Consider the following 16,856-nt stretch of genomic DNA (forward strand, 5'->3'; position numbering starts at 1 on the left):
ATACATTGTTACCATCCATGTTTGTTACCATAGCACCTAGCCTCCCTCTTGTTAAACCACGTGCAGCAATCAGCCCATAGTACTGTACTGTGTAACCAAGATGCGCCCAGACAGTTAAATGACATTTTCTTGGGGTATCTGCTCCCCTACCTTTTTTGTCTGAAAGTCGTCTATCTTCTACTAGAATGTGACCGAATTTCTGCAGTTTCTAGGTCCACCGTGGCAAATTACATCTGCAGTCACAGGATCTATTCGTGGATTGCGTTATCCTATCTGTTACGGAATCTCACTTTACAGACAGACAGGTAAACTAGGCTACTCCATTCGTCTCAATTATAACTTCTTCCAATCCATATGTTGCATGATACTGAAGGCTACTTACTGTATGGGCCTATGAATGCTTATTACATTGTTATTATGTGTGCATTGGCCTATAGCATCCAATACTTATAGGTTTACATGTTAGCCAATACTCTCGGGAACAGTTTTCAATTATATGTTTTTAAGGCCTGTTCTATACAGTATGGTGATTGTAAGAAAGAACAGTGGGGTTTCACATTAGATTGCTCACCACGAGTCGCCCCTCAGTGGATTCTGTGCTGCATCGCAAGGAAACTGCAAGTTTAAACAAAACATGTTGTAACAAGTTGCAACTCTTACTGTCACCCCCTTATGCTGAATTGTGTCATGAGACCAAGACCAAGCTCTCACATTGTACCGAAAAAGCCACATTTCTGCAGATAATGCAGATACTCTGCAGATGAAATCCATATAGATAAAGTAGACTGCTTACTAATTTGTATAAATATACAACTTTTAAATAAACCTCATGTTATTGTTCAACTCCAGGGGCTACATATTAGTATATATATATATATATATATATATATATATATATATATATATATATAGTCATATTGGCTCAAAACTTTCATTGTTTGCTTAAACATGTACCTAATGAGAGTGCTAGAACAGTGATCAGAAAGCCGTATGTACAGTGAGGCTATAATAAAACGTTATTCTTCTTAGCGTGGAGTGCCGTTTAGTGGCCAATTGAATATCTACACTCTCGAAGACTGATATTGATTCAGACTAGTCGCGCTTTACACAGTATCAAGTGTGGCCCGGTTTGGAGACATTCGCTGATTTGTTCCCTGATCTGCTCCCAATTCTGAAATCACGCGTTTCACGCTAAATGAATGTAAACTAAATAGACAATGGGGACAATTAGCAACCACTACTTGATACTGCAGTAGTGTAGTTCAGGTTTGATAGGCTTATATCATAAATTGTCAAGCGACTGGAAAGGCTTATCTTGAGCTGTGAATAGCGCAGCTGTGATGAAATCAAATTATAGCACACTAGTCCGCAAATACAATCTAGTCTATCGATGTTCTTCTTCTCTTGGTGAAGATGTCATGCACTGTCAACTTTGTAGCAGTTGATCAATTCCTTGATAAATCGGCGGATTATGTTATTAACAAATAGATGTGACTGCTTAGCCTATATTTGATCGTTAGTATTTCTGGGCCCCGAATTTCTGAACTCATATCGGTGTGAAACTCTAGTCACAGATGAAAGGGAACGTTCTAATCTTCTGCCCAAATCCATTCCGAACGGTATCTGATTATAAGGGGGGAATTGCGTGCTTTAAAAAAACCCAATTAAGAAGTAATTTTGGTAGACCTGCAGCTTGTAATACAGAGGTCTCGCGTTCTTCATCTGGGGTGCATGGAAAGACACCCTGGGGAACTCACTGTGGTTATCCTAACACGGTAATTAATATTGAGTGCCAACCAGAACTCTGACTTTCCGACAAGATCATTGACGTCATGATTTGACCCCGTATTTTTCCGAGTTCCCAGTTGTCATGAACGCTACATTAATGTAGCCTAACTGTGAACTCGGGAAAAAAACGTGGTCAAATTATGACCTTCAAGTCGGTGCTCTAGACAGATGCCATAGTTTCCTACTTGGAATTCCAAGTTGGATGACGGTTCAAAACTCATTTTCCCTACGTTTGTAGTTATCTTGAACACACTGAAGTCGGATATTTCCGAGTTCCCAGGTGTTTTGAACGCTGCACAATCAAAGTGTTTGCTACTAACATTGACAATGGCATAATGTCACGAAAACTATAATAAGTTAACACGTGTGTTTAATTCAACTAGCTAGTTATGGATGAATATTATGAAAGTATTATTTTCCGATGTGAAGGAGTCGAGGTAAGGGTTTTATCGCATAACGTTAAGTTACTAGCTAACTAACGTTACAATCTCAACCAAGCTGATGATGAGCCAGTTAATCACTGAGAAAGTTAATAGCTAACGTCCATTGCTAGCTACTTATTATTACGAAGTTAAAATGTAAAGTATGTTGTTACTGTTTTGATGTAGGATAACGTGTCTTTAGCTGTGGCTACTGACGACTCCGCACTGGTAAAGGCCTATGAAGACGCCCTCCGAACATTTCGGGTAAAGTTTGACAAGTATACAAGTGGATGGATAAACTCATTTGGTGTAGTGCGGAGCCATACATGTTTTCTCCCCTAAATACTTGGCTCTGATGTAGGGTTACTTAGCTAGCTAGCTTCCTTCAGCTCAAGGAGACAAGACAAAGGGAAAGGAAGCGCCTCGTGAGATTTGTCCCTTGTGAGTCGATGGTGGTGGGGAGTATTTTATTACTGATCCCCATTAGCTGCTGCTCCTCTTCCTGGTGTCCAAACAAGCGGCAATTACATACAAAATAAAACAGTACATGACACACTATACCACAACATATCTATACTGAACGAAAATATAAATGCAACAATATAAAATATTTTACTGAGTTACAATTCATATAAGGAAATCAGTCAATTGAAATGAATTAATTAGGCCCTAATCTATATCTGGGAATAAAGACATGCACTTGTTAGTAGCATTAAAAAGAAAGATTGTGGCGTGGATCAGAACCAGTCAGTATCTGGTGTGACCACCATTTGCCTCATGCAGCACGACACATCTCCTTCGCATAGAGTTGATCAGGCTGTTGATTGTGTCCTGTGGAATGTTGTCCCACTCCTCTTCAATGACTGTGCAAAGTTGCTGGATATTGGCGGGAACTGGAACACGCTGTTGTACTTGTTGGTACAGAGCATCTCAAACATGCTCAATGGGTGACATATCTGGTGAGTATGCAGGCCATGGAAGAACTGGGGAATGTTCAGCTTCCAGGAGTTGTGTACAGATCCTTGTGACATGGTGCCTTGCATTTTCATGCTGAAACATGAGGTGATGGCAGCAGATAAATGGCACGGTATCTCTGCATTCTAATTTCCATTGATAAACTGCAATTGAGTTCACTGTCCATACCATACATGACATTGGAGGCAAAATGAATGTCAATTTCTCTTATGGTAGAAAAATTAACATTTAAATTCTCTGCAACAGCTCTGGTGGACCTTCCTGTAGTCAGCATGCCAATGGCACGCTCTGTCAAAACTTGAGACATCTGGGTCATTGTGTTGTGTGACAACGGCACATTTTAGTAGCTGTTTATTGGCTCCAGCACAAGGTGCACCTGTAAAATGATCATGCTGTTTAATCAGCTTCTTGATATGCCACCGGTCAGATGGATGGATGCAACATTATTTTGTGAAATAAGCTTTTTGTGCGTATGGAACATTTCTGGGTTCTTTTATTCGGCTCATGAAACATGGGACCCAACACACATGTTGGGATTATATATATTTTTTTCAGTGTAAAATACAAAATCCATAATACAGCAATATTAAAGTGTATAGTAGTGTGTGTCTGTCTCTTCACAATCCGCACTGTTCCATAAGGTGTAGTTTTATCTTAACATTTTTTGTTGTTGATTTGACTGCTTAACTGAGTTAGTTGATGTGGAATAGAGGTCCATGTAGTCATGGCTCTATGTAGTACTGTGCGTTTATTTTATAAACATTTTTAGGGGGTAGAGCAGCTTTAATATTGCAGATTGTAGCTTCCATCAATGTAATTGACTGCATGATTTCCAGTCCCCCATATGTTATATATATATATATATATATACTGCTCAAAAAAATTAAGGGAACACTAAAATAACACATCCTAGATCTGAATGAATGAAATATTCTTATTAAATACTTTTTTCTTTACATAATTGAATGTGCTGACAACAAAATCACACAAAAATTATCAATGGAAATCAAATTTGTCACATTCAAAATTAGAGTGGAAAACCACACTACAGGCTGATCCAACTTTGATGTAATGTCCTTAAAACAAGTCAAAATGAGGCTCGGTAGTGTGTGTAGCCTCCAAGTGCCTGTATGACCTCCCTAAAACGCCTGGGCATGCTCCTGATGAGGTGGCGGATGATCACCTGAGGGATCTCCTCCCAGACCTGGACTAAAGCATCTGCCAACTCCTGGACAGTCTGTGGTGCAACGTGGCATTGGTGGATGGAGCGAGACGTGATGTCCCAGATGTGCTCAATTGGATTCAGGTCTGGGGAACGGGTGGGCCAGTCCATAGCATCAATGTCTTCCTCTTGCAGGAACTGCTGACACACTCCAGCCACATGAGGTCTAGCATTATCTTGCATTAGGAGGAACCCAGGGCCAACCGCACCAGCATATGGTCTCACAAGGGGTCTGAGGATCTCATCTCGGTACCTAATGGCAGTCAGGCTACCTCTGGCGAGCACATGGAGGGCTGTGCGGCCCCCCCAAAGAAATGCCACCCCACACCATGACTGACCCACCGCCAAACCGGTCATGCTGGAGGATGTTGCAGGCAGCAGAACGTTCTCCACGGCGTCTCCAGACTCTGTCACGTCTGTCACATGTGCTCAGTGTGAACCTGCTTTCATCTGTAAAGAGCATAGGGCGCCAGTGGCGAATTTGCCAATCTTGGTGTTCTCTGGCAAATGCCAAACGTCCTGCACAGTGTTGGGCTGTAAGCACAACCCCCACCTGTGGACGTCGGGCCCTCATACCACCCTCATGGAGTCTGTTTCTGACCGTTTGAGCAGACACATGCACATTTGTGGTCTGCTGGAGGTAATTTTGCTGGGCTCTGGCAGTGCTCCTCCTTGCACAAAGGCGGATGTAGCGGTCCTGCTGCTGGGTTGTTGCCATCCTACGGCCTCCTCCACGTCTCCTGAGGTACTGGCCTGTCTCCTGGTAGCACCTCCATGCTCTGGACACTTCGCTGACAGACACAGCAAACCTTCTTGCCACAGCTCGCATTGATGTGCCATCCTGGATGAGCTGCACTACCTGAGGCACTTGTGTGGGTTGTAGACTCCGTCTCATGCTACCACTAGAGTGAAAGCACCGCCAGCATTCAAAAGTGACCAAAACATCAGCTAGGAAGCATAGGAACTGAGAAGTGGTCTGTGGTCACCACCTGCAGAACCACTCCTTTATTGGGGGTGTCTTGCTAATTGCCTATAATTTCCACCTGTTTTCTATTCCATTTGCACAACAGCATGTGAAATTTATTGTCAATCAGTGTTGCTTCCTAAGTGGACAGTTTGATTTCACAGAAGTGTGATTGACTTGGAGTTACATTGTGTTGTTTAAGTGTTCCCTTTATTGTTTTGAGCAGTGTATATACATTTTACAAACACAATATATTTTACATTAGTTATCTTTGTGTTTTGTTTTAGTCCCACCCTTCAGCTCCACTCAACCCCTCTCATCTATCTCTTAACAACATCCAGTAGTACTTTGCATTTCCCATAGTCTGTTCTGGACATGGGGACTGTGAAGAGACCTCTGGTGGCATGTCTTGTGGGGTATGCATGGGTGTCTGAGCATTTAAACTGACAGCTCGGTGCTTTCAGCATGTTAATACTTCTCCCAAAGACAAGTACCTTAATTTCTGGACTATTAAGCGCACCTGAATATAAACCGCACCCACTGAATTATTAAAAAATATGTATTTTGTACATAAATAAGCCGTACATGTCTATAAGCCGCAGGTGCCTACCGGTACATTGAAACAAATGAACTTTACACAGCCTTTAAACAAAACACGGCTCGTAACAAAAATAAATAGGCTTTAACGAAACACGGCATTATGTGACGGTACTCATTGAAAGCGGGAAAAATCCATAAATTAGCCGCGTCATTGTATAAACCGCGAGGTTCAAAGCGTGGGAATAAAGTAGCGGTTTATAGTCTGGAAATTACGGTAATGATGCAGTCAACCTCTCCTCTACTGTGAGCCAGGAGAGATTGACATGCATGTTATTGATGTTAGTTCCCCGTGTACATTTAAGGGCCAGCCCTGCTGCTCTGTTCTGGGACAACTGTAATTTGCCTATGTCCCTCTTTGTGGCGGCCAGAATTTGACCATAATTTGACTGAGCAGTAGTCCAGGTACGACAAAACTGGTGTCTGTAAGACTTGTTTTGTTGACGGCGACGTCTTGAAACAAAAAACAGTACATGAATGTCACCCTAATGAATCTACTTTGTTTCGTTCATACTTCAGAGCTTAAACAATGAAAAAGAGAGTAGTGAGAAGCTTTGCGACAATCTACAGAAATTGTTTGAATCAGAACTGTCCAAATCTTGTGTGCCAGGTCTGGAACCAGGTGACCCAAGGGCAGACTCCAAGGTAATAAGTCTATAGATAGAAGACTGACATTTTTGGGGTGTGCAGGCTTGAAGCTTTTTCTCATCATTGTTTCATCTTGGTATCTGAGTCTAAATGTTTTGTGGTCAGAGGATGGCCCCTTCTAACTCATGACATTCGCCCCTTGTGAATCGAAGAATGGGAGGCACGTGTTAAAACCCCACAAAAAATAGCATGAATGTCTCCTTCATGTCTGGCTGCCTTTCAGATTATTTTGTGCCCAATAGAAATGAATGGTAATTAATGTATTGTGCCATTTTGGAGTTACTTTTAATATAAATAAGAATAAAATATGTTTCTAAACACTTCTACATTAATGTGGATGCTACCATGATTACAGGTAATCCTGAATGAATTGTGAATAAGGATGAATGAGAAAGTTAAGAGGGTCAAATATCATACCCCCAAGACATGACAATGATCCAATAACGAATCTGCATTTTCTCCTGTAATATTTGTTTCATCCTTAGAGCTGTAATGATGAAAAAGAGAGCAAAGAGAAGCTTGGAAACAACCCACCGAAATTGACAGACTCAAAACTCCCCAAATCTCATGTGTTGAGTAAGGAGCCGGTTGAACCAAAGGCAAACTCAAAGGTAATCAGTTGGGCTATACGGGATGTGGGATGTGGTCAGCAGGTGGCACCTTCCAAGTCATGAGATTCATCCTTGTGAATTGAGGATGGGAGGAATGTCTTAAAACCAAATAGAAGAACACCTTTCCAAAACGGAGTCCTGAATAATCTCCATCGTTTCATCTTTTAGAGGGCCGAAAAAGAGAGCGGTGAGAAGCTTGCAGACAATCCGCAGACGCTGTCTGAATCATATGTGCCAACCAAAGGACCAGTTGACCCGAAGACCAACTCAAAGGTAATCAATTAGGCATAGGATGAAAATGAACACTTGGAATATGTAGGGGTGATGCTTCTCCACAATGCTCTTTCTGTGATTCTTTCAATAATGGGAGGTAGGGTCCCATTTAGAGGTCGACCGATTGTGATTTATCAACGCCGGTACCGATTTATTTGAGGACCAAAAAAAGCCGATACATATTAATCGGTCAGAGGGACAAGTTACAACGTATATTTGTAGCAAGTAGAATTTGATGCATTCAAAGTATTTGGGTTTTTCAATGGTAAATGCAGATGAGCAACCCTATGCTTCAGCCTAAAGCCACTATGCTGCATCAGTCGAGCTAAAGGTTATGATGGTTTTAAAGGGACAATTATATTTCAGATGGTGTTTAATTTGAATTTATTTTGGAGTAGAATGTCCGTTTAAGAAGTGACCTTCTCTGTTGTTGTTGTCCCCCCACCCCCCCCCCCCCCCCCTTTGCCAACGCTACTGAAAAAATCCTAGGAGAAACTCAACTCCTTTTGTATTTCTTTCATCCTTCAGAGATGTAATGATGAAAAAGATAGCGAAAGAGAAGCTTGGAGACAACCCACCAGAACTGAGAGAATCAAAACTCCCCGAATCTCAACAAACTTTTGCTTAGGGCCCTGAAAGGCTAGAGCCGGCTCTGACTGCATGTGTGGGTATGGATGTGGGTACACAGACCTGTGAGCCACTGCGTTCAGATTTTTTGTGGTCCCCACTCCCATCAAAGTTTGCCATCCCTGAGTTAGGCTATACAGAAGACTGAAATTGTGGCACGTGGACAGCGGATGGCCCCTTCCAAATCTTGAGATTCAACCAAAACCAAAAAGCATGAATTCTGCCTTTTTTATGTCTTCATCAGGAGAACACTTTGTTCTTGTAGCAAAACGTGCTACGGTGTAAATAGTTTTGCAACGGTGTGTGACTAATAAAGAAACCCATGGTAAAAGATTAATGATAGCACTGTTAACTCGACTTCTTTCGGTTCCTTTTCTCAAGCTTGCTTTTATTACTACCAGTTGTAGTAATAAAAACACCTGTGTACCAGGTGTGTAGGCAGGGATACCGGTGTCGTGCGGTGTACTCCGAGGATGGCCTGGTCTACCCAGCAGTGCTGGTGTGGTTGAGAGGCGAACGCTGCCGGGTGAAGTTTGAAGGCTACGGGAATGAGGAAGAGCTGGAGCTGAGCAGCCTGCTATCTCCAATAGAACTGGGAGGCCACAGAGGAAGAGTTGATGCCAAAGTGCAACAAGGGGTAACACTTCACTTGAACATTCATTTTTGGCCTTGTATGACAGATGGAATAAGTGTTACTTGTAGGGTCATCATTTTATAGTATCAAAGTTTAAATTACCACAAACATGTCAGTCAATCCAGTATATGGATAAAGCAGTGCGTGGGTCTGTCCAGTAAGGCAATTCTCTTGTCCCTAGGCTGTTGATGGGTTCAGCTCCACTAGTAACAACATTGCTGATTGGAAGAGGATGGAAAGAGATTGGAAGACACCTCAACAAGAGGGACGAGAGGAGCTGTCCTCACCTCAGCCACCTAAGTTTGCTCCAGTGAGTCTGGGTGCTGTTCCCTCTGTTTCAGGACACCTGGACTACATTGTTGACCAATGGCCATGCTTTACTGAGGTCTGATGTTTACTGACAAGGAAGTTTGCATTCAATTATTTGACTTGAATGTGACAATTCTGATATTTGTTGTAAGATTTGTGTGTGTGTGATATTTAAGGAAAAGACTATGGCAAAAGCAGCTATGACTTTGGCAAGGAGCATGGGGTTAAGAAGAAGCCAAGTGGCCGGCGAGAGGTACCAAACAATCACCCCTTTTCCTTCTTTCCTCCAGTGCAACCGCCCAAGGACTCTCTGGTGAGACTGCTGTGTGTGTTCTTACCTACATTTCTATCTTCAACCTGTGTGAGACTATTGTGTTTATTTATTTACTTATCTATTGTTCACCTAATACCTTTTTCACTGTGCTGTTGTATTCGGCGCACGTGACAAATGCACTTTGATTTGATTAGGTACCTCCAGCCTGTACATCCAACAAGAATAATGTTATTCAATGTCTGTGGTATTATGTCGTGGGTGTGCAATAAATTGAGTTATAAATAAGAGCTACTCAGCTTGTATTTCATATACGTGCCTTCGGAAAGTATTCAGATCCCTTGATTTTTGCTACATTTTGTTAGGTTACAGCCTTATTCCAAATTGTTTATCCCCCTCATCAATCTACACACCCCATAATGACGAAGCAAAAACAGGTTTTCAGAAATGTTTGCTAATTTATATATTTTTTAAACCAGCTTAAATATCACATTTACTTAAGTATTCAGACCCTTTACTCAGTACTTTGTTGAAGCACCTTTGGCAGCGATTACAACCTTGATTCTTATTGGGTATGAAGCTACAAGCTTGGCACACCTGTATTTGGGGAGTTTCACCCATTCTCTGCAGATCCTCTCAAGCTCTGTCAGGTTGGAAGGGGAGTGTTGCTGCACAGCTCTTTTCAAGTCTCTCCAGAGATGTTCAAGTGGGTTCAAGTCCGGGCTCTTGCTGGGCCACTCAAGGACATTGAGACTTGTCCCGAAGCCACTTCTGCGTTGTCTTGACTGTGTGCGTAGGGTCGTTGTCCTGTTGGAAGGTTATCCTTTGCCCCAGTCGGAGGTCCTGAGCGCTCTGGAGCAGGTTTTCATTAAGGATCTCTCTCTACTTTTCTCTGTTCATCTTTGCCTTGATCCTGACTAGTCTCCCTGTCCCTACTGCTGAAAAACATCCCCACAGCATGATGATGCTGCCACCACCATGCTTCACCGTAGGGATGGTGTCAGGTTTCCTTCAGATGTGACGCTTTGCATTCAGGCCGACGAGCTCAATCTTGGTTTCATCAGACCAGAGAATCTTATTTCTTAATTTCTGGGAGTCTTTAGGTGCCTTTTGGCAAACTCCAATCGGGCTATCATGTCCCTTTTTACTGAGGAGTGGCTTCCGTCTGGCCACTCAACCATGGAGGCCTGGTTGGCGGAGTGCTGCAGAGATGGTTGTCCTTCTGGAAGGTTCTCCCATCTCCACAGAGGAACTCTAGAGCTCTGTCAGAGTGACCATCGGGTTCTTGGTCTCCTCCCTGACCAAGGCCCTTCTCCCCCGATTGCTCAATTTGGACGGGCGGCCAGCTCTAGAAAGAGACACAGTCCTGTTTCGTAGCTCTACGGACAATTCCTTCGACCTCATGGCTTGGTTTTTGCTCTGACATGCACTGTCAACTGTAGGACCTTCTATGGACAGGTGTGTGCTTTCCAAATAATTTCCAACCAATTGAATTTACCACAGGTGGACTCCAATCAAGTTGTAGAAACATCTCAAGGATGATCAATGGAAACGGGATGCACCTGAGCTCAATCTTGAGTCTCATAAAAAAGGGTCTGAATACTTATGTAAAATAAGGTATTTCAGTTTTGTATAAATTTGCAAACATTTCTGAACCTGTTTTTGCTTTGTTATCATGGGGAATTGTGTGTGTGTAAATTGCTGATGATTTTTTTTGTGTTTAATACATTTTAGAATAAGGCTGTAACGTAACAATGTGGAAAAAGTCGAAGGGTCTGATTACTTTTCGAATGCACTGTAGGTGTAATAATGGTATCTTCTCCTCCAGGACTTCCTGCCTCCTCCTCCTCCACCTCCTCCACCGTGTGTATGGCCCCCCCGAGCAGTGCTGGCCGATGCTAGCGATGGGCTAGACTCAGCCGTGACAGACATATCCAGCATGCTCCTGTCCTGGTACCTGTGTGGCTACCACACCGGCTGCTACATGGTTAGCAAGAGCCTTTTCCATTTCTAGACCATGCATTCCTATTGACAGACACTGCCATGTGCATTCAGAAAGTATTCAGACCTATTGACTTTTTCCACATTTCGTTACGTTACAGCCTTATTCTAAAATTAATAACCCTCCTCAATCTACACACAATACCCCATAATGACAGAGCAAAAACATTTTTTCACATTTATTACAATAAAAAAACGGATACCTTACTTAGCAAAAGGTCTGAATACTTATGTATGAGCCTTGAAATTGAGCCCAGGAGCATCCTGTTTCCATTGATCCTCCTTGATGTTTCTACAACTTGATTGGAGTCCACCTGTGGTAAATTAAATTGATTGGACATGATTTGGAAAGGTACACACCTGTTTATATAAGGTCCAACAATTGACGGTGCATGTCCGAGCAAAAACCAAGCCATGAGATCGAAGGAATTGTCCGTAGAGATCTGAGACAGGATTGTGTCGAGGCACAGATCTGGGGAAAGGTACCAAAACATTTATGAAATGAAATATGGAACTTAACTTGTTGGTACTTAGGCAATGCAACAGACGAAAACAAGTCGCAGGAGGGCTGATAAAGAGAAACTGGCAGAGGAATAAGGTAAAGTGATATACCTTCATGCGGTTTCAATTCCAATTCCACTGCTTTATCAAAGGTTATTTTAAATATTTGAATTGGGATGTGGGATGGCACTGACACTATCTATCGATTAAAACTGTAGGTCTATTTGAATCTTACAAAAGTAAAGGCCTAAGTTTTGCAGTCACTGAAGATTGCAGGCTGAGTAATTCTCGTATGAGGATATATTAGGACCGAAGATACCACCCTGGGGAATTCCACAGGTAGGCTATGTACTATTAAGCTCTCATAACTGCCTGCCTGTTCCTTTTCTGATGGGTTTTTAATTGAATTGATTTATTTGACCTTTATTTAACCAGGTAGGCAAGTTGAGAACAAGTTCTCATTTACAATTGCGACCTGGCCAAGATAAAGCAAAGCAGTTTGACACATACAACAACACAGTTACACATGGAGTAAAACAAACATACAGTCAATAATACAGTAGGAAAATAAGTCTATATACAATATGAGCAAATTAGGTGAGATAAGGGAGGTAGAGGCAAAAAAAGGCCATGGTGGTGAAGTAAATACAATATAGCAAGTAAAACACTGGAATGGTAGATTTGCAGTGGAAAAATGTGCAAAGTAGAGAGAGAAATAATGGGGTGCAAAGGAGCAAAATAAATAAATACAGTAGGGGGATAGGTAGTTGTTTGGGCTAAATTATAGATGGGCTATCTACAAATATATTGAACAAAAAGAATGCAACATACAACAATTTCTGCAATTTTACTGAGTTATAGTTCATATAAGGAAATCAGTCAATTGAAATGAATTCATTAAATCCTAATCTGGATTTCACATGACGACAGGGGCGCAGTCACTTGGTCACCTACTTGGGAGCCAGGCCCAGCCTATGAGAATGCATTTTTCCCCACAAAATAGCTTTTATTATACACAGAAGTACTCCTCAGTTTAATCAGCTGTCCGGATGGCTGGTCTCAGACTATCCCGAAGGTGAAGAAGCCGGATATGGAGGTTCTGGGCTGGCGTAGTTACACGTTGTGTGGCCGTACTGCCAAATTCTCTAAAACAAGGTTTGGGGCAGCATATGGTAAAATATAAAATTCTCTGGCAACAGCTCTGGTGGACATTCTTGCAGTCAGCATGCCAATTGCAGGCTCCCTCAAAACATTGAGACATCTGTGGCATTGTGTTGTTTTTTAAAAAGTGGCCTTTCATTGTCCCCAGCACAAGGTGCACCTGTGTAATGATCATGCTCATCAGCTTCTTGATATGCCACACCTGTCAGGTGGATGGATTATCTTGGCAAAGGAGATGCTCACTAACAGGGATGTAAACAAATTTGTGCACATATCAAGAATAAGCTTTTTGTCTGAATGGGACATTTCTTCTCTGATATTTTATTTCAGCTCATGAAATATGTGACCAATACTTTACATGTTGTGTTTTATATGTTTGTTCAGTATATATTCGGACAATCTGGGTGCTGTTTTCTCTGTTTCAGGACATCTGGAATACATTGTTGACCAATGGTCATGCTTCACTGATGTCTGCTTACTGATAAGGAAGTTTGCGTTCAATTATTTCATACTTGTCACTTGCTTTTTTTTGTCAAGAGAAAAGGATTTCGACCAAGTCACATGCCTTGTCATTTTGTTATGCTTGTTTTATTTAGATGCAATTGAATAGTAATTGTTTAAAAGGATAGCAGACATGATAAACAATATAATATCTGACTGGTGGCAATTGGGTCTCTCAAACCACCCAGCATGGTTTACTCATCTCCTCACCTTTATCCCTGAGATTCACCACATAGTTTTCTTCAGGACTTAAGAACTATAGTGTCAATATTATGCCAATTAATTAAACTGTTTCTCAGAAATGTGTGAGCGAGTAGGGACTAGTTAAATTTTTACACTTTTATAAAACACTAATGTAATATTTGCAAAAATATGCTATTTTTCAGATGCGTCAAGTATATGTGCAGCCTAAATGCAGAAAATGTGGTTTAAATCATTATTCGAGTCTTAAATGACACACACCCTCACCAGTCACCACGAAATTGAACGTTTAATAAGTCTATGATCTGTGTGGATGACGCAGTGTTCCAGATATAACACTGGGGGCCAATTTGGAACGACTCTTAGGTCAAGGATGAGGTGATGGGAAGCAGATGTGGTTTGACGTAGATGGTCAAAAGATCAAATGACCCGTAGACTCTCAAAAGAGCATTGATTTAGTATCTCTATTGGGAATTTGAATACTGTAGTTAGACAATTTTATGTAAAGAGTTCTTTGCAGAAACGCTGTAAGATTTCTATGGATTTTTGTCTAGGATACACAAAAGCTGCCAATATACAGTACCAGTCAAAAGGTTTTTTTTCTTTTCTTTTAGTATTTTCTACATTGTAGAATAATAGTGAAGACATCAAAATTATGAAATAACACATATGGAATCATGTGGTAACCAAAAAAGTGTTAAACAAATCAAAATATATTTTATATTTGCGATTCTTCAAAGTAGCCACCCTTTTCCTTGATGTTCAGGTTATTAACAGCTATTATTCAGTGTAGCATGGGTATTTCATGTGAACAGAAAAAAGCCAGCCAACAACTCAAACTTTGCTATTTTGAATATCACATTGACGCCTCTCAATCATTTTGGGGCGTCAACTCTAAAACTCTAATTCTCCTGAGGGAAGAATTTGTTGGAAATGGCAGTTTTCCAGACAAAATGCCAGAGTTTGAGTTGAATAAGTTATGTTCCCCTTAGAAAATGGCAAAAGCACATGTATACAAAACAAAACATAAATCCACACCATTGCACTTCTCTCTCCAGTGTCTATGTACTGACATGTGGAACTGATAGATGCGCACACACACGTTACAATTTACACACATTTCAAAACATTAACATGTAAACTTTCTTTTTTCTCCCCGTTATGTGTTGGACACCAGTAAGACTAGCTGTCACCATTGGCGTCGGCTAATGGGGATCCTAATAAATCAAATGTATACGGTGATGTGAACACATTTGACTCAACATGTCACCTGTCAAATCCTTCCATCATTTTAGTGTTATGATTATAGGAACAGATGATGTCAATGAAAAGTTGGTCCAGGTGGTCTGCCAGCCGGAATACGAGCCCAGACGTCTAGACCTACTGCTGCGCCTGCCCCGCCCGCGTCTCTTTGCTATCGACCTCCAATCGGGTTCAGTGCATTTCAGCACCATAATCGGCAGCCAGCTCCTCCTCCTCAGCGCTACCTACTCAGTGTTGGTACTGACGACCAGCTCCCACGACTTTCTGGAAACGCGCTCCCCTGAAGAAGACTCAATCCAGACACCCGATGAAAATAATTATTGAAAAGTTCTTTAGTTAATGCTTGCTGAAATAACATGATTATGTTTTATAAAGGGTTTATAGGCCTACAAATAGGTTTCTAACTTCTAAAAAGTACATTGCTCAATGACTTGGACAGATGGTTTTGTGTGCTATCAATTCGCACACAGCATGTGTACTGATTCATTGCACGAATGGACACTAATGCATATAGCTCATAATGGTGAAACTGTTGAAACTGTTAGATTGTCTATGTTTATAAGCTACCATTGCAGACAGAAACATGGACATGCCAAACTAAACTTGTTTCTTCTCTGTAGTAAGCAGACATTGTCCTAGGATTAGAAGTTTGGTTGGGTTCCCATGGTAAGAGGATTGGGTTTAGGATTTACTTTATTGTAATATAATTGTATTGTAGAAACTTGTTTAGAAATGCCAGAGCATCGAAATGTTTATCATTTGAGTGACCATTATTTTGTGTTTGATATTGTCAAGTAGGTTACAGTGTACTAGAGCAAAAATAAATAAGTTCTCTGTGTCTCTGTACCCACAGTGTGATGCGGATCAGCAATGTGCAGTTGGCAAAGGTGCAAGAATTGGGAAGTTGTGCGAGTGTTCACGGGGAACGAGGGAATCGAGGATGACAGCTACCATCTGATCAATCATCACACTGTATGAGGACAAATGGTGTTTTCTCAAATGTTTCTCTTTTAGATATGTAAATGCTTAAGAATTTAATAAACGTTTTTGAAGACTTCTCTTTAATTAAAGAAGTAAACGTCTTTACTACCTACATCTCTGCATTGAAAATGTTGGGAGATATTACTCTAGAGGGTGCAACAGAGCTGAAATTTCAAGAGGCAAAAAATGTCCACGTGAAAAGGAAACTACCACCTATTTTTATTAATAATAATAAATACAAATATTAAGGCATTGTATTATCTGTCATCATTATGCTACCTTAATAATCAAAATTGGCCTTAATTTATATATTTTAGACTACATTTATTTTAGACTTTATTTTCAATTTGTCCAGAGAATATAGATTTGTATCAGATTGAAAATGTAGGACAGCAATGACAAAGCAGTGATGATTTATTTATATACAGTGCCTTAACGTATTCACACCCCTTGACTTTCCACATTTCATTGTGGGATTCAAATTGATTTGTCTTTTTTTGTCAACGAGCTACACAAAATACTCTGTCAAAGTGGAAGAAAAATTATATTATAAAAAAATTAACTTATTCCAGAAATGGAATAATGTGTCCCTGAACAAAGTGTGGGGTGGGGGGGGTCCAAATCAAAATTAAACAGCCACCAGCTACATTAAGTACTGCAGTGCATCTCCTCATGGACTGCTCCAGATTTGCCTGTTCTTGCTGTGAGATGTTACCCTGCTCTTCTACCCAAGGCACCTGCAAGTTCCCAGACATTTCTGGGGGGAACAGTCCTAGCCCTCACCCTCCGATCCAACAGGTCCCAGGCGTGCTCAATGGGATTGAGATCCGGGCTCTTCGCTGGCCAAGGCAGAACACTGACATTCATGTCTTGCAGGAAATCACGCACAGAACGAGCAGTATGGCT

The 16,856-nt window shown here is 41.2% G+C and overlaps 1 protein-coding gene across 5 annotated transcripts; it reads left to right on the forward strand.

Moving 5' to 3' along the window:
* The first annotated feature begins 929 nt into the window (after positions 1–929).
* On the forward strand, positions 930–16,214 carry LOC110524119 (survival motor neuron protein). 5 transcript variants are annotated; one of them, XM_036977934.1, is made up of 12 exons: positions 931–2,225; positions 2,397–2,474; positions 7,102–7,227; positions 7,396–7,500; positions 8,558–8,764; positions 8,943–9,071; positions 9,247–9,383; positions 11,170–11,328; positions 11,877–11,940; positions 12,062–12,182; positions 15,590–15,635; positions 15,823–16,211. In XM_036977934.1, exons 1-8 carry the CDS (start codon positions 2,178–2,180, stop codon positions 11,252–11,254), a joined length of 915 nt encoding a protein of 304 aa, XP_036833829.1. In that variant the 5' UTR covers positions 931–2,177; the 3' UTR covers positions 11,255–11,328; positions 11,877–11,940; positions 12,062–12,182; positions 15,590–15,635; positions 15,823–16,211. The 5 variants fall into 5 exon arrangements, with proteins under 5 accessions (XP_036833832.1, XP_036833829.1, XP_036833828.1 ...); XM_036977937.1 differs by having other exon boundaries at positions 930–2,225; positions 9,361–9,383; positions 11,877–12,182; positions 15,823–16,214; XM_036977933.1 differs by having other exon boundaries at positions 11,877–12,182; positions 15,823–16,212.
* Positions 16,215–16,856: the final 642 nt, after the last annotated feature.

Source organism: Oncorhynchus mykiss, chromosome 5 (assembly GCF_013265735.2).
Source record: "Oncorhynchus mykiss isolate Arlee chromosome 5, USDA_OmykA_1.1, whole genome shotgun sequence".
In the NCBI taxonomy this organism is placed as follows: Eukaryota; Metazoa; Chordata; class Actinopteri; order Salmoniformes; family Salmonidae; genus Oncorhynchus; species Oncorhynchus mykiss.

Excerpts from the sequence above, each read along its gene's own strand:
- LOC110524119 (XM_036977935.1), top strand. The coding sequence starts at position 2,178 with ATGGATGAATATTATGAAAGTATTATTTTCCGATGTGAAGGAGTCGAG. Across the intron at positions 7,228-7,395 it reads AACCAAAGGCAAACTCAAAG|AGGGCCGAAAAAGAGAGCGG; the intron begins GTAATCAGTTGG and ends TTCATCTTTTAG. Across the intron at positions 9,072-9,246 it reads AGCCACCTAAGTTTGCTCCA|GAAAAGACTATGGCAAAAGC; the intron begins GTGAGTCTGGGT and ends GTGATATTTAAG.